The sequence below is a fragment of the Lepidothrix coronata genome, unplaced genomic scaffold, assembly GCF_001604755.1.
Source record: "Lepidothrix coronata isolate B3197 unplaced genomic scaffold, Lepidothrix_coronata-1.0 Scaffold29, whole genome shotgun sequence".
Taxonomy (NCBI): domain Eukaryota; kingdom Metazoa; phylum Chordata; class Aves; order Passeriformes; family Pipridae; genus Lepidothrix; species Lepidothrix coronata.
Window position 1 is genome coordinate 885,846 of NW_016690209.1, and position 21,106 is coordinate 906,951.

Sequence of the window (21,106 nt, forward strand, 5' to 3'; positions counted from 1 at the left end):
CTGCAGGAAAAAGTCCTTTGACCACACTGCTCTCCCACCTGTGGAGAGAAACTAATAATGAACATTGGTCTAATGATTTCCTCAAACATTTTCCAATTCTGGGGATTCTTGCTTGATCAAGAGACCTTGAGAACAGATATGTTGCAGGGAGAGGGAACCATTAGAAGTCTGAATTTTCAGAACTGGTTGAAGAGAAAAAAGATGATGTTGTAAATTGTTTGAAGTTTTTGTCTTTGTACAGGAGGGTCACAGTTCACTGCAGTATTAAACTCTGCATGGTTGAGGTGCTGACATATGTAAGGTATTTTCACAACATTAATTTCAAAGAGGTGTGAAGATTCAGAGGTATAAATATTTTTCTCTGATGATCCTGAAAACATCCCTTAAATAGTTGTCCCAGAATGTGAATGGTTAGTGGGACAATTTTTCCTTCCCTTTTTATTGTCAAATCTCCTTACCTGTATTGCAGGTGCAAGTTCTAATTCTGATGTAGAATCAGAGTCCAAGGCACTCTTGACATTAGTCAGCTCAGACTGTGATCTGTTTTCTGTGGACCTAGAAACAGTGCATTTACACACTCATCACCGAACAGTAAGACACGCTGCTTTACATCTTTCGGGTTCATAAACACACACCAATTAATTAGGGTATTTATTTTAACTGAATTATCAAAAGGCAGTTATCAAAAGTACATGGACCCTTCTCAGTGTTCTCACTCATACACTTCTATTTCATATCCAGGCAAAACGAGGTTAGGCAATGACACAAGACTGTACCTGCAGTCAATGTCTAAGAATCAACCAGCACTATGCAGGAATTCACCTTGGCATATGTGCATTTTCATGCCACAGTATCCTAATATTCTTTCTTCCTAGAAAATGAAACCCTGTAGACCAAAATCAAGTCAACCGAGCAAAACTTGTGTCAAGCTCTAAGTTAATGAAATGCCCAGAAAAAGGGCAGGTTAAAATACAGGATAAGCATCATTTGGTCAGAAACCTTCTTCTAGTGCATGAAAATGCTGATTATGGCCATGCATAATGTGGAGAATGAGTGTTACTTACACATCAGGAAGGCAGCAGAATTAATCTGCATTAACTGTTCCCAAAGGCAAAGTCCAATTCTTCCCTCATTTGCAACCCCTCAAGTTTAGTTAACTGCGTGAAAGGGGTAGCTCTTGGTTTGGATATTTTATCTTACCTCTTCCAGTTGTGTCCTTGAGGTAGCAAAGCCAAAATTCAGTGGATATCCAGTGAGTGTCAGATCACTGCACTGCCAAGTATCCTGGTTTATTCATTTTACTCACGTTTGTAGCTGGATTTGGATCATTGCATGTCTCTGTAGAATTCTAACCACCATTTATTTAGTCATTGCACCTGCTGCTTTTCACAACACTAAAAATTGCTGGCAAAATATCATTTTAGTGTGTACTTCCTTATGATGCATTGTCCAAAATGTGTGCCTGAGCACATTTAGTGTAATCATAACAGGTTTAATGATATGACTTGTCATCAAGAAGGCATTTCTGTGAATTAAGAAAGCTGGAATGGAAATATTTTTGTAAGGAAAGCAAAAAGCTGTACCATAAAATCTCCTTTGATGGAGCTCTAGATGATGATGATGATATTCGCTCTGCAGAAGGGTGGACCTTGCTACTCCTGTCTCCATGAAAACTGACATCATCCCATTTCTCTGGATGATGAATATCAACTGGAAAATAAGAAAAGAAAATATGAATCTATTAAAGAAACTACAACAGAAAATTTTATCTCGTCTGCTAAATGTACATTATAGAGAAAATGGTGCCACCAAAGACTATACTTTAGTTAAAGTCCAATATACAGAAATGTTTTGCACCTTTCTATTTGATATGCTGTGAAAATATTTGGAAATTCACAACATTTCTTCAAAATCTATTAGCATTCATGGTCAGAATGTCAGTGTAACTCTTGATTTAAAATCAGTGATTTGTATGTAATTTAGTTTAGTTGTAAAAATAAAACCTTTTTTAGAGACTACCATTTAAAAATGTAGGCAACCGATATTATTCAGTCATGTGTCAGACTCACTGTGCAAAAATCAGATGTTCCTGTTTGAAGAAAAAGTCTCTAAAAGAATTTCTGTGCTGATGAATGGAAAGTTTGCTGCCTCGGTATAAATTACATTTACCTTGCAAATTCTCAGTTGCAGTGCAAGTAATTTAGTTTGGACGGAACTAAATTAAATTCACCTTTTCCAAAGCTTGTCGATAGATCAGGCTTGGCAGGATATTGAGTTGTTTTGGGGATTTTTTTTCAAGCTGTATAAATATATCTCTCTTGTCAAGAATGGAATTTTTTCCCTTGTATGCATAGATAGAGTAGTATTTACAAATGTATTATGTATTTCTGACATCTGCAGTTCTGAAAAGGACATCTATGTATGTATGGGCTTCCTCTCATTTTTGTCCTTTCCCAATTTCTCATCATACCCCTATAGAATTTTCCACCATTTGACTCACCCTGACTAAATTCTTTTATTCATAGAAACCTTTCAAAGCTTTATTAGCATACTTGGTGAAATTTAAAACATATAATAGCAAAATGTAAAATGTAAACTTGAAACTGTTTCAAGTTTAAAGTGCTTCAATTAGTTTATAAAGTGTAGCAAAGGTTACACACTCTGCTAAAACGTGGTGCAACAAAAAAAATCTGGTGTTGCTCATTATTTTGTGATAATAGTCAGGAGAAACCTGTGCTAAGGAAGGCTAAGGAGCACTAATAAAATAGCTACACTCTTACCAAAATCTAGTGAAGACTTGTCTGCAACTCTGGCAGCCTGGACTTTCTGCTCAGAATCCACACTGATAAGGTCAGGATTGTCTGTCTTCTTTCTGTGAGTTGAAGCTTTTAAGCCTTCACTTCTTGATGGATTCTCTGATTTCTTTGCTTTGTTTTGGGTTTGTAAGACAGGTTCACTAAGATCCAAGAGATCCAGACCTGTTGATAATACTTAGAGACAAAATGTTAAAATTTAATGTTGTTTTAATTCAAAAAGATTGCTTTTAAAGATTTGTTTAAATTGGGAAAAACATTTCTGACATGTTTGCGTTTTACTAGAGTAAGTGTGTGTTTCCTGGCTAAAGGTGATGACCAGCACATTAAAATATGGCTGGGAATTTCAGATGCAGTTTAATGGATTTGCATAAAAGGCTTCTCATCTGAAAATCTTAAAGACATCCAAAGTCTTAAGGCTGCGGCCTTCACAGATTTTCCTCTGTTGTGAGGGTTCCCTGTACAATTGAGCTTTGAGATAACATTTGTTTTGATTTATGATTTATCAAGTACTGGTAACAGCTGCTTAGGGCATTGCTGTTGTGCCACATGCCATTTTGGAAAATGCAGGAGTAGATATCTTCCTGGGTTCTTAATTTAAAAGTTGCTTAAAGAATTACATTTAAAATTCCTTAGCATGTAAAATATATGGAAAGTGTCTTTTTATCATTGTTTTACAGGACAGGTGTTTTTTGACAAATCAGTTTGTATTATCTCTTGCAGTGCTTTATCTGTGTTCTTGGCAAATGACTGAATTTCATCAATCTTCATAGAATAAGAAATTTTTATTTTGCTATTACATAAATCTAACACTCCCCCCCTCCCAACCCTCAATCTGGTAGATACTCTAGGCAGCTATACAATATATAGATACTTTTTTACAACAAACACCATTCTTAAACAACCCAAAATAGTTGTATTCACCCCTGTAATGTCTTTAGCTAGATATAAAAGGAAAAAATATTATTTCCAATTGCTATTTAACTTAGTGTTCCAGTTTTTGTTATTAGAACTTGCATACTGCTTTAGACACGTATTAATTACAAGTGAAGATAATCACCCAGCTGTCAATTATTCGTTTAATAATTTACATGTCTATAGATTTTAATTAAATGGCTTCTAACAAGCAGAGTCATTTTAAGAGATAGCAAGAGAATACAGTGGTGTTACGCTGATTTTATTGAATCTCTGCTGATCTGCTCACCTGCATCGATTACCTTTGCACAAATACTGAGTGGGAAGGGACCAATTTCTAAAAATACCTCCAAAGGACAATATACATCAAGTAGAATTTCGTATCATTCAAAAGGCTTTCAGAATTCACTCTTACTTTTTCTCTTCTCTGCTATCTCATTGAACACAATGGAGCTGAGAAATGTATTAGATTCTTTCACTATTAAGGTGTCCAAACTCAGCCTGAATAAATTGTTTTGATATCTCTTCCCTTTTCCTTTGCTATCCTAGTTTTTATTTTAAAAAGTCTTTCCAGAGTAAGGAATGGGCTTGGTTAAAATCAGACTAAATGTGCCTTTCTCATAGGTTAACATTTTGCAAAAACAAATATTGAGAATTGGTCAAACTAGTACATACTTTTGTGAGACTTAAACAAAGTGCTTTTATTTCAGCCCCAAAGATCTGCTGGAACTGATGTGGTTTGAATCTCATCATATTGGCCCTCAAATGTAATGAACAAAGTTTTTTTCTACGAATAGTTCAGGCAATTATAATTTAATACTAGCTTGTGATTTTGTGAGAATAGCAAAAAATCAAGAAACTACTTGAAAAAATGTGCTCTAAATAAGATAAAATTAAATTATTTCTATCTACTGAGGGATAGTGAAGAATGTTGTTTACCTGCAGTGTTCGATGTTACAGGCCTTGCAACAGCTTCTGGTTTAGTTTCACAGAGAAAGTCGTCAATGGAGGGGCTCAGGAGGGGTCTGCTTTCCTGTTGCTCATTCACCAGCTAACAATAAAGAACCCTGGGTCACAGAATGTTCTTGGCATGAAGAATTTAAAGAAATAAAACACATCTCACAACATCACGTGCTTTATTTTTGATTGTGAGAGTAAAGTGTTGTAATTAGATAATGCACAAATATATCTGGCTTTAAAATAAAAAGAGTCCAATTGCTCTTTTGGGGCAAAAATTACATTCTGGTTTTACAAATCACACAAAAATAAAGCAGCAAGATGATTTTTCCTTAGCAGTTATTGCATACTATTGCTTATAGGGCTAAAGTATACAAATCCATGGTGAAGTTGGCCTTCTCTATCACCAGGAGACTAAACAGGGCTTTTTTAGTATTTGGAAGTGGCCTTTTTTTTTTTCCCACCAGTAACATGCTTCCCCACAGAACTCCCACAGTAGCATTTCATCCAGCAAATATGCATTAGCCCATTAAACAATGACCCGCTGAGACAGAAAACACTTCTCTGCCATACAACGACATGTGAATGACAGTGGATGGAGCCTGGTGAGTGTATGAACTTCCTGCACGAGCTCTGACTGTGGGAAGACTCACAGTACAATTTTTATTTATGAGCAGTTTTCCAGTTTTGTTCTGACTGCATGGATGCGTTGGTTTTCTGCTACCTAAAAGGAATCTCTGCATTACAAGCTATTTAATGTACTAGGGATTAAAAAGAAAAAAAGGTAAAAGTCTCAGAAATAAGTCTCCTCTTTTCCATTTATCTCTGACTGGAGGATCAAGACCTAAGCTGAGTTGGAGGGATGCCTTGATGGTGTGTCCTGCATTTACTGTATCTTAATAATGTGGAAATATGTTTTTCCTCTGTTGCTTTTGCCTGGAGCACTTTCAGATTTATTTTTCCCTCTCCTCTCTCCTTCTTGCTATTCTCTTCTCACTTTCTTTACACTGTTGAATTTTCAGAATTTTCTCTTAGATATATTTGAATTTGAAAATTTAGGATGGACTAAAACTGGCAAAAAAAGGTATTTATACATCCTCATGTTTGTTAATTACTGGCATTGAGCTCAGGATTACCTCTAAGCTTAGATTCATTAATGTTCAGTACTTGATTTCTGTATTGCAAAGTTGCAACAAAATATCAGAGCTGTTGAAATAAAAAGTCCACTATTTTAATGGATCAAACATTTAAGCTGGTAAATGCTGACTAACTCTGTACGTGCACAAATGAATTTGCCCAGGACCTTGAAATACCAATTTACATGAGTGCCATGAGAGGTAGGTGAGTGATTGCCTGCCCAACTGTGGGCAGCACAACGTGCAAATATGGGCACTTCATTTAGAAATCTGGCAATGATGCTGTCCCAAACTCTACATCTACGTGTGCTAAACCCAGACTGCAGATGCACCTCACCAGTGACTTAATCATGGGGGGTTCTAACTTGAAAGAACCCAAGATCACTCACTGCAGAAGTGAAAAACAGAAAATCTTAAGACCAGATGAAAAGGCAATTTATTGCCCAAAACTCATTGTGGACATAAGAGGATAAACTCTGGGAAGACCAGCAATAATAATAAGAACCAGTGTTGTGGCAGGGAAGGAGACAAGAATCAATAAAGATCTGAATTTTTCCAAGATCCAACTGAAGTATGAAGTTTGATAAATAATTTTTTTTATTTTCAAAGATGGTTATCATGTCCTTAGAAATTTCTTTATTACAGTGGTTGTAAGAGGAAGATCCGCTAAGCAACAGGCATTCATTAGTTTGATACCAGCAGTGGATTGTTCAAAACCCTTGATAAAATTCTACCAACAAACTGAAAGAAGATTGGTGGTAATATCAGCTTCATCAGCAAACAAGATTTAATTTTTACTAACCTGTGTCTTCTTTCTGCTGCATTTACAGCAGTTTTATTTAGTTATAAAACAAATAGGTTCCTCTTCTCTGACTCTCTGACTTTGTGAACAAACACACTAAATTCATCAGACACGGGCCACCCAAATGATCAGCAGAATAAAATCCACATTTTAGAGGTGACTAAAAGAGTTTGACTTGCGTAGGCTAACAAAATGAAGATTGAGCAGGCATATAGGTATTCTTCGTGTATACATAAAGGGAGAGTGGTTAGATGACATTGGAGGAGGAAAGTTATTTCAGCTGTAGAGAAAGGCTGGAACGATAACAAAGAGCTCTAAACTGACCATGAATAGATCTGGTCTGGGAATTAAAAGAACCTATCACAGCAGTGAACTATATGAACAATATTTTTTTTAGGGTAGAGGGACAAAGTGACTTTTGCCAAGCCTTGTACATAACTCTTTATGGTGTGATTGCTTTTGAGAAGTGGACTGTGACCCAGAGGATCCCTCCTAGTCCTGTGTCCTGTGCTCCCACGACTAAGGACTAGAAGCTGTATGAGTGTCTTATTAAAGGGCTTATTCCTATGAAAAATAATCTGTTTTCAACTGAAACATTTGGGTCAAAACAGATAGCAAGTACATAATCATGTCTACTAAATCTCAATAAACACAAACTATGTATGTACAGCAATAGAACAAATTAGAAAAATACTATTTTGTTGTGAGGCAGACATTTAATGATGAATTAAGATCTTACTAAGTTAGAGTGTCATGAGCTGATATTTTTTGTGCAGGTAAGTGGGCAGTGGGGTAGGTTTCTGACATTACTCTGTAATCAATGCCACTTGTTAAGCCCTTGGTCTCACACTTGGAATTTCATTTTGCTGCCTCATATATTGTACCAAATTTATCCCTAGTTTAACTTTGCTCAAGTTATTAGAGTTTTATCAGGCATGAATTTCGAGTAGTGCTATAAAAGATTCACGAGATGAAAACTATGATCTATATTAAACTAATAATTTATGGTTCTTGAGCACCTTTCGGGTGAAAATCACAGAATGCTTTAAAACATTCATGAATCAAGCTTGGCACCACTGCAGAGCTGAGAAGTATTATCTCTCCGTTGCAGATGAGGGAAGTAAAGTGAAATTAAGAAAGTCACCCAACGTCGCCAGGTGCTGGAGGAAGCGGCGCTGGGAACAGGAGCTGAGCAGACGTTGCCACACTGGATTTATGTGCACAATATCTGTACACACATCAAGCAGTATAGACTCAGCCTGGAGAACTGTGGGTTTCTGAGTACTGATTTAGCCGGTGAGAGCCATAAATTCTCATAATGTCTCCAAGAATTTAAATTTTCTTTATAAAGTTCATTTTAATTAAAGAAGAAGCCCACACACTCCTCTGACTGAGGGATTTCTAAAATCTGTGGAGGGTGGTGTTCTCTACTATCAATACATCTGAAGAGACTCATTCATAGTATAAAATACTCCTCCTAAATCTGAATGAGTTTTCTGGGACTGATTCTGCTGTTGAACAGCACAACAGGAAAAGATGGTTTTTTCACCCCAGTACTGCTACTGGAATTTTTTGTCCCTAAAAGCAGATATGTGGGGCTTTTGGGTGCTTTAGGAGAGATATTGGGAGAGTCAAAAGTGTCATCTGGTGATATTTGATACATTGCTTCAATATATTCAAAGCAATGCTTCAATATACTCAAAGCAAGGATTATTTAACAGCAACTGTAAGGTGTGGTCCTTCCATCCCATTTTATACACCCTCTTACTGCATTCCTGGTCTTTATCTGTTTCCAGTGCATAAAGCATGATGATTTGTTTCTTTTCTTTTTTTTTTAAAGTATTAGTAGGGCATACCATAACACTAATGTTTAAGATAAATTATTTCAACTTTAAACTGGGGGGGTTCCAGTCAGGCATAGGCAGCTAATTAGCACCTATGTTTTGAGCACATAGTGAACTAGTTCTCTTAAATTAAGTGCCAAGATTCCCTCCATATTCAATAGGGAGAGAAAAATGCCTAGAAAAGCAACTCCAGAGGGAGGTTCTGCCTACCTAATTTAGGTTGTTCCTCAGGAGGCTCTCAAAGGCACCTCACTTTCCCCCGGCTATATATGGAATTTATCTTAGAAGGACTGGTTCAAGAGGCACCCAAAATTTAGCTACCCAAGTTTGTTGGATTGGATTTTGTATTGGATCCACTTTGTCACCTGAGGCTGATTGAATTACTCGTGGCAGTAATTTAGAAAGCCCCAAACTACTGCTAGGATAAGAGGAAACAAGTCAACTGGTTTCCACTACCTGACTCTTCCTAAAAACTGATAAATGGGAACCACAACCAGAAACTGAGGTTATTGCTCTCTGGAGCATAACTGGAAGTACTGGCCTGACAGCTGAGTCCCTGTATCGTTATCTTGGCAGAATGAGAACTGGAAGACCTTGTTTTCTGCTTGCAGAGGGAGGAAAGGGAGCTCCTGGAAAAAATCACTAGTCTCATGATAAAAGTTCAAATTGCACGAGTTATATTTTTCTTCACTTCCTTTTCTAGTAGGTTTATAAACACCTCACAATCAAAATTACTGCCTCACGCAGTTTATTTACTCTTGTATAGTAAGCGTGATCACTACTCAGCTTTTTGCATCATCCTTGTGCCAGGGTGATACTAATTCTTTCTCTGTCAGTGTGAATTTATGCCCCAATGACACTGACGTGAGAGCCAAATATTTGGTTTACACAAGAACAGAGAATCAATTCCCATGGCACGTGGTATAACTGACGTTGGCCCCGTGGGAATCGTAGGAAGCTCCAAAACTGAGACAAACTCTTTGTACCCTCTTGCAAGGAGCACTGGTGTTGCTGCCTCTCTGAAGACTAGTCTAGCTCAGCAGATGATAACCAGTGCTCTGTTGCAAAGTAGTAGGAAGTGTGTGGAGTGGCCTGTGAACCAGAGGTGACAATATCTTACCTGAAATCACACAGGCCCAGTCACCCCAGGGGCTTCGTGCAAACAGATGTCAGAGTTTGTGTGAAGTCAGAGAAGCTGTGAGACAATTGCTGTAGACATTGCACTGGATATTTAAATTCATGTGCCAGTGGATATTTAAAATCTGTGCTTGATGTCTGAGTCAGTAAATAATAATGTGTATGTTGCATCCTCATAAAGAGCAGTTGCGTTGGCTGACAACTCTTGCTGTGATCCCTGTGTCACAGCAACATCCTACCTGTGTTTCTAAGTGCTGACAAATTATGGTGTTTTGTTGCAAGGTAAAACTAAGTATCTCTCAATTAAGAATCACCTTCCCTCTGTCCATCCTGGTCCGGCTAAAGAAAACTTGACATGGGAGTTGTGTCTGGCTCCTGCATTTTGGCCTGGTTCCAGCAAAGCACTTAAGTGTGCTCTGCAGAGCTCAAGGTTAAGCATGTGCTTAACTGTCCTGCTGGATCAGAGCCATGGGGGAAGAGGAGGAAACTTGCTCTTGTCATATTTTGACTGTGACTGACAGTTTGGCCTTTACTAGTCATATAAAAATGTGATTTATTGTAAATCTGTTGCATTAGTGCCTGCACGCTCCATGCACTTTCGAAGTTAAAGGAAGCTGTTTTCTAAAACAGTGTCTCCCCCTCATGGGTGTTAGAAGATTTTACTTATTTATTTTCCCTCACTTAGTTATGCATTGTTTTTGTGGTGTTACCTTGTGACTTGTGTTTTAGCCTCTCCTCTTCCTCATATCACTATTTAGACTGGAGAACTGCTCTACAACAGTGGTCAAAGACAACATTAACTCATTGTCAGAGATGCTTACAGATCCTTGCAAGTAATATAGTCACTAAGAAGTTACAGAGTGTTCCTTTAAGTAAATGATTTCTTACAGAAGTACCTGGTCTGTACTCCTAAAATGGCCTGCTAGTTAACTGAGGGATCAAAATATTTTACGTGGAAGCTGAGTAAACACAGCTTGGAATAGTCTTGTAGAACGGGAAGGATACAGAATCCAAAGTAATCTGTTGAGAAAGTCCTGGAAAAACCTATACTGAGGGGGCAGGCTCAAGTGTGATAGTATCTACAAGGAACTCTTCATGATAGATTCTAGTTTCTCTATTATTCACTAAAATTACTTCTTGTGTGGGAACTTTGCCTGAAGAGGAAACTTGGCTTTGAACCCACAGTTCTCAAATGCTCTTAAATAAGGTGCAGAGGATAGAAACTAGAGAGGTGTTGCTTTCCTCACATTGTAGGTGGTGCATTTCTACTCTTAGAGCTTCTCTCAGAGCAACTTTGATCTTTCCTTACAAAATATTATAAAATTATTTAACATTATTCTCTAGGTGAAAATAAAGAAGACTGACAGCATATAAACTGAGCAGCAGGTACAAGTTCTTTGTGAAGATGGAGAATTAGAGACGCCAAATATAGCACGGATTCTGGCAGAATCTAATTATTGTAAAACTTATGCCATTTCTACTGATCTTCAATTGTGTTGAAAATGCCCTTTTTTCATTTTCCATTAAAAAAAAATTCATCTTTAACCGTACCCTTGCTTTATCTTTGCATGTAGGCTGTAATAACTTCAAAATCACACAGATTTTTCTTGTCCTTTCTGTGTTTTTTCTTTTCAAATAAAGTTCTGTAGCATAACTACAGCAAGGCTGTGGATGTGTTACTGTGGCCAGGTGCAGGAACCAAGCCACAAGTCCTTGTTATTATATGGCCTTTCTCTGTAGGGATCTGTTATGGTGCGTGTGGCTGCTTTGGAATGTTTTTTGTAGATTGAAGAGCTTGAAACTCATAAGTTGTTTGTGAATTGCAATTCAGTAGAACAGTTTCACTGTAAAAACAGAGTTCAATGACTCTAGAACCGTAGTATATGGTTTTCAACTCTTTAACAGGACAGTATATTCTTGCTTAGAGTATGCATGAATGAAGAGCCAACAAGTTTCTGAAAACTCCTGTTATTTCATGTAAAAACCAGGATTAAACTGGTATATTATATCATTCACAAAAAAAAAAAAAATTGTCCAGTCTTTCTGTCCTTAAGGAATAGTGAGGCATTTTACAATGTATGACAAAGTATAGTTAATTTTTTTACAGTATTAAAAAAATGACACCACCGATTCCCATGGTAATTTCAAATTAAAACTGTTATTTTGTGCAAAAATGTATTTAATTTATGTGACAGAGAAATCTGTATTACTTTAGGCAAGCAGCCAATTTATGACTTTTAAGCATATTGTCAAGGAAATTTTATTGTACTCATGAGAATATTTGTGCTGAAATTATGCATACTGCCCTAAAAGCAATAAGTGTTGAGCAATATTTAACTTAGAGGTAAAGAACCAATTAATATTTGTACTGCTAAGTGTGCATTTTTTTTGCTCTTCATGTATTTACCCTGCTTTAATAGTACATGAAAAAGAGTTATCAGTAGGACTTACGAAGTGTCTCCAGATAAACTACTTGAAAATTTTGTAATAAATCCAATGAGAGAGATTTGAGATGTATGGAAAATATTGCTCATGAATTTATGACAAATCCTTTAAAAAAAAAAATTAAAAAATGCCATCTCAGGTCTAGTTCTCTTAAGATCAGTGTGGAAATTGCCACTGTTCTCAGAAGACAAATTGGAATGTACAGTGTAGTATTGTAGCCCAAATTTAGATAATGACAGTAATTAAAAAGCTTGATTTTTGCCTTTTTTTTACATTAATGTGTTTCAGTCAGTGAAAATGGAGTGAGTTCTGGTTGTCTATAAAAGAGAATGGAAGCTAATTACATTCCCTGTAACATCCCACCATTCTGTTATAATGTTATTTAGTAAACATTTAAGGCGTGGGTTGGAAGTCAGAGCAAGTCTAATACTAAGAATCTTAGAATGAAACATGTTTGAATTCAAATGGGACAGTCAACTTTACATGGAAATCTGTGATTATGCAATAAAATTCGTGTAGTGAGTCCTTGATATGCACATCAGAAAATCTCCTAACAACATTGGGAGCTGAATATTAGCTATTTTTGCTCTGTTTCCTTTATAAAATTAAATTGAAGCATTTGGAAAATCTTCTGTCAGAGACTAAAAATCCCAAACAAAGCTACAAAAAGTCCCAGAACAAAACAAAAAAACACAACAAAGCAAGCAAAAAAAGAAAAGCAAACCCAACCCAAAACATACCACCACCACCAAAATAAAATAAAACAAAATAAATAAATAAAAGCACATGAAACCCCAAATAGCAAAACAGTGGCTTTCAGGCAGTGGAAATGTTTGAGTATTTTATTCATAAGCCCTTGAGCAAACATAAATCTGCTTCGATCAACTAATGGCATGCAAATGAAGTTCACTTAAAAAAAAAAATAGTTCCTACTCTGAATGCTAACTAATACCTTGAAGAGAGACTATAAAAAATCTTAAGCATCTGGTGGAGTTAATTGGGGTGTACTCATGAAACATCTCTTTTTTTGACGTGTGCTGTAGCCTGCATTTTTCATGGGAGAGGGTGAATTTCAGAATGTTTCTTATAATGTAATTTCAGCTTTTTAATTCCAACTCAAATTCTAAACCCTAAGTGTTCTGTAAATTAACTTTTTAAGTTTTAAGTGGTTGAGATCAAACCTATGCCTTGAGAAATGTCTGTGTAGGTTCTGTAAATTCTAAGTAGGCAGCTCCTATATTTTTTGGTTATAAGCAGAAGCGGGGAATAGCTTTCAAGATATACTTTGCATTTCTTTTTCCTGTTGGTGAATTTTTCATGGACTCCCATTTCTGCTCCATATAAGTCCAGAGTATATTTGTATATTTGCCACAGCATTGTCAGGGACATGAATCCCCACTTGCAGGTCTTTCTTTCTGTTACCTTTACAGGGATCCTACCACAAGTAGCTTTCCAATTTGTGTACTCTAATGAGTAATCTAAATTAGATGTGATGAATCTGGGACAAATAACACTTGTGACACCATGAGATTTGTTTGTTTAGAATCAGTCTGGCAAAGCATTTAATCATAGACTTTTTTACTGCTCAATAAAGCAGTTAATCATATTTTAAAGTACAAGTCTGGATCGAACTGTGTTATTGAATCAGATCCTTTAAAGTTCACTGACCTGTAGTAAACTGGGAATTTCATAAATGGCTGTACAATTAAACTGTGACTTCAGGGGGTATTTAGGTTTAAATTTCTCATTAGAAAGTAATTTCAAAGTGATTTTTTTTCCTCCTGACAAATGCAAAGAAGCTGTGAAGAAGTTAAACAAAAATCTTCTTTTACAATTAAAATCAAGTTCTTATGCACAATTTTTCTCATTTATTTCTTTGCTTCAGTTAGAAATATATTGATTCATAGCTGCGTGGTCAGTTAATCTTTTAACCTTCAATAAAATTTCTTTCACATTTTCTACGTTCTATTCACATGAAAAAAAAATGTTTTTTTATTTGTCCCAGTCTTCTGAATTACCTTTAAAAAGCTAAAGGGAGACAGAAACATGGATAGAGTTATGTTCTATAAAATCCTATAAGTGCTGAAAGCTCACTCTGTTGATGCTTAAGTATTAAATTTGGCAACCTCTGAATCCTTTTTCACACCAATAAGTGTGAAGAAAGTGACTTTTATGGAAGGTAATGGAGACAGAATCACAAAGAATAGATACTGGGAGTCCTATTCAATTACCAAGAATACCCCTCTGCTTACTGTAGTGTACTCATTACTGCTGGAATGATGATTGAGATTCCCAGTTGCCATATATTGCCATGGCCCCATGGGAGTATGCAGTACTTTTTTCGTTCATGTTATTTGAATGTTTGCCTCCAGATCTGATGATATAAAACAATATCTGATGATATAAAACAATATCTGATGATATAAAACAATCTGGGAATTGGAAACTTCATTTAAATTTAATTTTCAGTATTTATATAAAAATAAGTGTCATATTTTACAAGCTGGGCTTTGCTAGGAGCACTACAATAATATATGAGTATTTATCTGTCTTGTTTTGTATTGGATATGTTTTTAACATTTTCCAGAGGAAGAGAGCAAAGAGGCATATTTTAAAATACAAATTCAAGGGCCTACGTACGTTATCACTATCAAAAAGAGGACTGAGACTCTGAGTATCAGATTCCAGCTGTGCTTCCTGTGGTATCTGCTCCCACAGTCAGACATGATTAATGTTCCATTTATCATGGATTTTGGAAATGGGAGATTTTAGAAAACCCAGTACTCCTCTATCTAGGCTTCATCCTTCCACTTTACTCTCAGGATTTTGCTTAGCTCGTTGTAAGGCTGGAGCAGCATGGATACCCAATGGATTTAATTACTTCCTGATATAATAGACCTGCTTGCCTAATATAATAGACTGGGCTTGGTGATGGTGAGAACTTTGGAAACATCAGGCTTTATTCTCATGACTCAACTTAATCTGGTTTGGGAAGTCTGTAGCCAGTTTGGAACGGGAGCGTTTCACCCTGTGAGCAGCAACCACATCCATCTGTTTCATCATGTAAAGACCAGAGACAAACACTTTAATGGTGATGGTCAATGTATATCACGATATAACAGAGCGATATTTTGCATGGGTGGTCTGAATGAGAGGTTTACACGGACACACTACACAGACAGCATCTCAAACCAACACTTCAGCCAGACAATTAGGGTACAAATGATGTATGCAACATGGTCGTACAACTGCACACCACACATACATGATGCAGAGATGGCTATGGAAAATACTCACTTTTTCACTTGATTCTGCTTCCTTTTGGCTTCTGCACCCCTTTGGTGCATAGCAGGGAAGTAGGTATTTGTGTTTAGTGGAAGAAATTACACTGACTAACAGACACAAGCATTTTACTCATAAATTTATCATAGACTATTGCTGAGGAGACTGACAGACAGCCACTACAAATGGTGTGTTAAACATTTAATGAACCCAGGCTGAACACCTGTCCCTGTTGAAGCCAATGGAAGTTTTGTATGTTAATTTTTTTGTGTGTTTAATTTTTTTTTGAGTGCCGTGAGGTTTAGAGGGGCAGTATTCCACGTTGGTTTCTAGGTGCTTTTTAATCACTTAGTAGAAAATTAGAGATGATGCCTTAAAGGGAGCATCTTTTTCCTTTGTGCAATTACTTCATAGACATTCGAGTTCACCATGAGCAAAATATGGTGTTCAACAGGGGCTGAGGAGGAGGTGCCAGACCTGGTTTCCAAATTAGTAGATGGCATTCCTAGAATGTGTATTAGTGCAGCACATCTGCAATGCTCTGAAAAAGAGGTACATCCTGGTTGTGTGCATCTTAAAACTTTCTAAAAGTACAGTCACTGTTATCCTAAATCACGAAAGGAGTAAAACAGGATTGTGGATTTCGTTTAAGGATCTCACATAAAAACAACTTCCAGCAATTTCCATTAAACCTCCTGATGAGTAGGAAGTATTTGTGTGCAGTAAATATCAGCAGTAAACTAAATGCATTTGCTTGGGGAACAAATTCCTGTACGTGAGCAACATAAGAGAATAAAATCCAATCTTGTAACAAGATGGCTGTGCTGTGATTTACAGTAGTGTTAAGTTACTGTCTTTAAGAAACTAATGGAACCACCAAATATTTGGTGGCTACTCCAAGGTGTGAGTAAGGTTTAGTGTGAGGACATTTTGTCCTCCCTTCAACTGAAGTTGTAGAATGAAAGCAATGAGATGTGCAAATCATGTATTCTGATCCAGACCAGGAACAGAATCCCAGTGAAAACTTAGGAATGGGATCTGAGATATCGAAAATGATACTATTGTGAACTGACTGTTTCTTATTTTACATACGCATTGATGTGAATATTTTATATATGAATTGCAAATGAGTATTTGTGGCATGAATATTGATGGCATGAATTAGAACCGTAATTTTAAGTCGGTTTAAAATAACTTTTTGGTAACTGAAACTGGGGGGAAAATGCATTTCTGTTTAATTTTTCATGTGGAAACATCTAGCCCCCCCATTAGTTTCCCCCTTCAGTGAAGCATTGGGACGCCCCTGGCGTGGGATGCCTCGCATGGGGCGTGGGACACGCGCAGCGCCCGCGGCCTCCTCAGAGCCCCGCGCTCCGCCCACCTGTGATGCCACAGTGAGGAGGGGCTTTTCTTCTGCAGACTCCTCCCTCGGAATCTCCTTCATCACCATGGCCACAGCCTTATCGGCCGCCCTAGCGCCTTTGCCCTACAACAGCGAAATCAACAATGGCTCCAGTCAGCAGCGAGCGGGAACCGCCGCTCCCCGCGCACACGCACCCCGAACCATCCCGGCGGGACACCGGCGGCGCCTGCGGCTGGAAGCGAAGCTTGGTCATAAGCAGAATACACACACATTGGTGAAAAATAAAGATAATAACAAATTATCTGTGAACCCGACAGTTAAGGAGGCGGTTGGGGTCTAACTGTGCTCTGGTGGCTCGTTAGAGTTGCCCCAGTGAAGTCAACAGGAATCCGGCACTGTCCTGCTGAGGCAAGACCTGCTGGAAGTCCACTGATGGTAGGATAGGATTCCCATAGGATTAAGGGTTGGAGGATCAGCCCCTTCATTTAATTTTAGTTACCCCAAAATTTATATTCGAAACACCTGATTTTTTCCATTTGATTTGTTTTTTTGAGGTTTTTTGTGGTTTTTTTCCTCAAAAATATCTTCAAGCTGATTTTGCAAATAAAGCACAGTTCCTTGTGGTTCACTGAGGCAAACTCTCCCTGAAATTTGAATGTATAATCTGGACCCACAGTGTTTAATGCTCTAGTAACATTTAAAAAAGCAATTTACATCATATAAACAGTCTGTGTTTTTGCTAAAAGAACATGCGGAGCCAAATCCTGCCATCATAGACATTGCTACAGCTCTCCCCAAAATGATCATTGTTGTTGAACTTACTGAAAGGATTCTTTTTTAAAATTTCACTTTTCCTAAAATTCACTGAATACATTGTAAATATTCAGGACGAAGTTAAGATATGCTAACGTAATTTAATATATATTAGCCAAAAAAAAATGCACCATTATGTCCCATACTCTGTTTGATGCTCCTCATTTTTATTTAATGAGGGTATCTATCATCTTGAATTCGCATCGATTTCTAACTTGATTTTTCATCTTATTTGATCTCCACCTCTTGCAAGTCACAGAGAAAGTTGGAGTGCACACACAAAGCATCACAACAGAGCTGTGTTGTGCCAGTGACCCTGGGCATGTCCTTATTATTATACTTTAAAGGCTTCCACTGATTTCCATGGAAGTTTTGACTGTGCACAGAGTGCAGGATCTGGCTCCATAAAAGAAGTATTTTACACTGGACTTAAATATATCTGAATACTTAAAAGTCTACTAACAGAAGTGGTGCTTTAATATGACATCATATCCAAGAATTACTTTTACTAGCAGTGTATTCTGTGTCAGATAACCCCCTGCTATTGCTTATACTGAGCTACACGATGTTTCAGAACTATTTCATCAATTGCAGGTAAAACCATTATGAACTATTGCAGGTTCTAAACAGACTTTATTAATCATCAGGTCAATATTGGATTAGCTTGCTTGTGCAACACATCACAGGTACCCTACAGAGAGTTCTTTGCATGCTGCAAGAAATTCTCAGAGCAGAAGTGTCACAAATGATAAGCATGCTGGATTTGTGATGCCTTTGATATCCAAAGAACTGCAAAGTCATTGTAAAATTAAATACATTAAGTTCAATGAGAATTACTTCTAATTGGTAAGCATATCAAAGGTTCTTGGGCAATTACGTGTTTGTTCATGATTCATATGACATATTCCAGGTCTATGAAGCTCGTTTCCAGTATGACACATGAGCTATTGTTAGCTAGCACTAACAGCATGCTAAGGGATCTTTACAAAATATAGTCCTTTTGTGCTGAGTGATAGAACAAAATATTTTATCAGGTAGAGAGGATGCATTGGAAAGCATGCAGTGCTTTTTATTTCTTGCAGAGTAAAAACCCACCAAAGCAAAGGTCAGGTCACTTTTTTGAAGACAGAGCCACTTTTTCTTCAAGGTTTCACCTACTGCCTGAAAAGAGTCATGATACTGGTATTAGTGCCTGCTGTTAATCTTCCGCACACGTAGCTGCAAAACCCTGGGAGTGGTTGACAACATATATAAAATCTGTCTCATCAGTTTGAAGTGGGTATGGGGCAATGGGAAATGGATACCTCTGTGCTATTTTTTATGTGCTGACTTTGTATATTTGCCAGTCAAAGCAAGTGGTTTGATGCTACCTTATTTTTTTTTTTATTAGATCTTTCTTTTAACTTTCCTAAAAGATTGCGTGTAAGGTTGACTTATTTCTGGCTACTCAGCCTATGGTATGTAAAACATGATTTTGAAACTAGAACTTAGCAGCAATTTTCTGGATACCAAAGAGAAAGCCAATGCAGTGAAGTAGCTTAAATTCTCAGATTCTGCTGGAGAGATATACAGGTGACCAACTCATTGGAAAATGCAGATTTTTATTCTGGTGATATGGATATTTTTGTCCAATGTAAGGTATGTAAGCTGGAAAATTTTGGTCTCTGTTCACTGTAGTGAACACTATGTAGTCAATCCTTGCCTAAGTGATTAGGTAGAAGAATTGGAGAGCAATAAAAAATGTTTTTCTATGGTCAGGACAATCTTGTTATTGTTGTGAACTGCAGTTGAAATGAAAATCTCTAGCACATTTATTGCAATAATCATTGAAGAATTATTATATTTTTCAGGTGCTGTTTACTTGGCCTCCTTCAATATTAAGTGCTGTTTCTTAGCAAGCAAAAATGCTGTATGAATTTGTCTGGTACAGTAGTTTATTGCTCAAACCCTGTAATTCTGTAACAGCTAATTTTACACTTGCCAGGACTTTAAAATGAAAAGTTTTTTGATAGTGGAGATTTGCAAGGCAATTTAATAATTTAGTAAATAGATTTTGTAACTCCCTATTTGTTTGCAATATATAGATGGAAAAAACTGTGATGCAGAACATGGCAACCCATGTACAAATTAAGACAAATGTGAATTGATGAAGGAAAAAATATATTATTTGTTTTAATGGAACATACTTCTTGAGAAAAACTGAGAAACATGCCAGTATTTCATCATTTGATACAATAAAAAAATTCAACAGTTCCTTTAGGTGGTATTTCCAAAGTAAAATAAGGAGTAGAGTTCAGAGTATTTCCTTGATGCTAAATACTTATAAGACAATTGGCTTCAAAACTTAATAACAATTTCTCTAGGTTTATCCTTTGGGATCAGGTAATGAATAGGAATAGACATTTCCACAGGAGTATGCTGATTTAGTAGGATTTTGTAAAGAAATACTCTATTTTTTGGCAGCTGCTCTTTCTGAAAAGCCAGTAGCCAGTGTTTTGTAAATGTTTAACATTTTGACAACAGTATTTAAACTGTAATGATTAATTGCAGAACTTCTTTGTCATCACCTAGGCAATCAAAGGATTTTTATCTAAATCCATATCATTGTTAGAAGTTTGTTCTTGACAAATATTAAGGTACTTGAGTCCCAAACTCACTTTTCAGGAATATTTATACCACTTATTCTTGTGAGAAAGTGAACAGAAAGAAATGGAGTGATTAAATTTTTCTTTTTTTAAAAAACTATGTACACATGGAGAAAGAAATTCTTTTTTTTGTATAGACCTGTGCTGTTCCATTTATTTTCCAAGATTCTACCAAGGTGTTTCAACTTTAATTGACACACTACAATGCATCACTATTCCCTGAGCCATTGGAAATCATCTCAAAATGGACACGTCTGAATTTAAGCTTTTGTAAAGTAGAATTTTCAAGACAGCTTTCCTTGTAAAGGAATTTGACATAAAAAGGTGTTCTGCAGACAGTGCTGACACAAGTATGACAGAATTACTGATTTCATGTGTCCTCTCTCCTTTCTAGTTGAGGATAAACAAAGTAACAGCTTGTTGTTTATTAATATAATGAATATAATTCCATATAATTTATTGATATAATGCTGAAAAAAGTGACTATCTATCCTGAATTTTCCCATTGGGCTATTGAATGGTAGTGTTTAAAAACAAAAGAAAAACAAGAAAATCCATCAGTCCAGGATATCTTGAAGCATCGTTCTGCTCTTTAAATATCTTTAATATGTTGGGAAGGTTTTTACAAAAAAAAACTTTTGAAAGTTTAGTGATAACTTTAAGCTGCAGTAGCTGTCATCCTCCTGTACTGGGAGAAAGAACAGACAGAGCTGCTGGATGTGTTGAATTTGGGAGGCTTGGCTGCTCTCCAGGTCTCCCAGCAGCTGATGTATTAGACTTACAGTACCAATTAAGCAGCCTATTCAAAATGGCTTTATGCTCCACAAATCTCTGTGCTTTGTGCAATTTAAAAATAACAAATGAAGGGACAAACTTGGCTTTACTGTTTTAAATTATGCACCACTAAGATTTCTACCTCTCAAAATGAGCACCCGCAGCTATGCCGTGGCTCCA

At 36.8% G+C, this 21,106-nt stretch overlaps 1 protein-coding gene across 4 annotated transcripts in view; it reads right to left on the reverse strand.

The window, feature by feature from the left end:
- PEX5L (peroxisomal biogenesis factor 5 like) overlaps positions 1–21,106 on the reverse strand; it is a 106,104-nt gene that overhangs the window by 23,966 nt on the left and 61,032 nt on the right. The window contains exons 2-8 of one of the 4 annotated variants that reach the window (XM_017810795.1): positions 18,603–18,668; positions 16,713–16,817; positions 15,347–15,385; positions 4,668–4,779; positions 2,781–2,990; positions 1,584–1,710; positions 459–555 (exon numbers count right to left, since the gene is read on the reverse strand). In XM_017810795.1, the coding sequence (XP_017666284.1) occupies positions 459–555; positions 1,584–1,710; positions 2,781–2,990; positions 4,668–4,779; positions 15,347–15,385; positions 16,713–16,817; positions 18,603–18,668 (756 nt within the window). The remainder of the gene's footprint in view (positions 1–458; positions 556–1,583; positions 1,711–2,780; positions 2,991–4,667; positions 4,780–15,346; positions 15,386–16,712; positions 16,818–18,602; positions 18,669–21,106) is intronic. The other 3 variants (XM_017810797.1, XM_017810796.1, XM_017810798.1) reach the window with 3 other exon arrangements.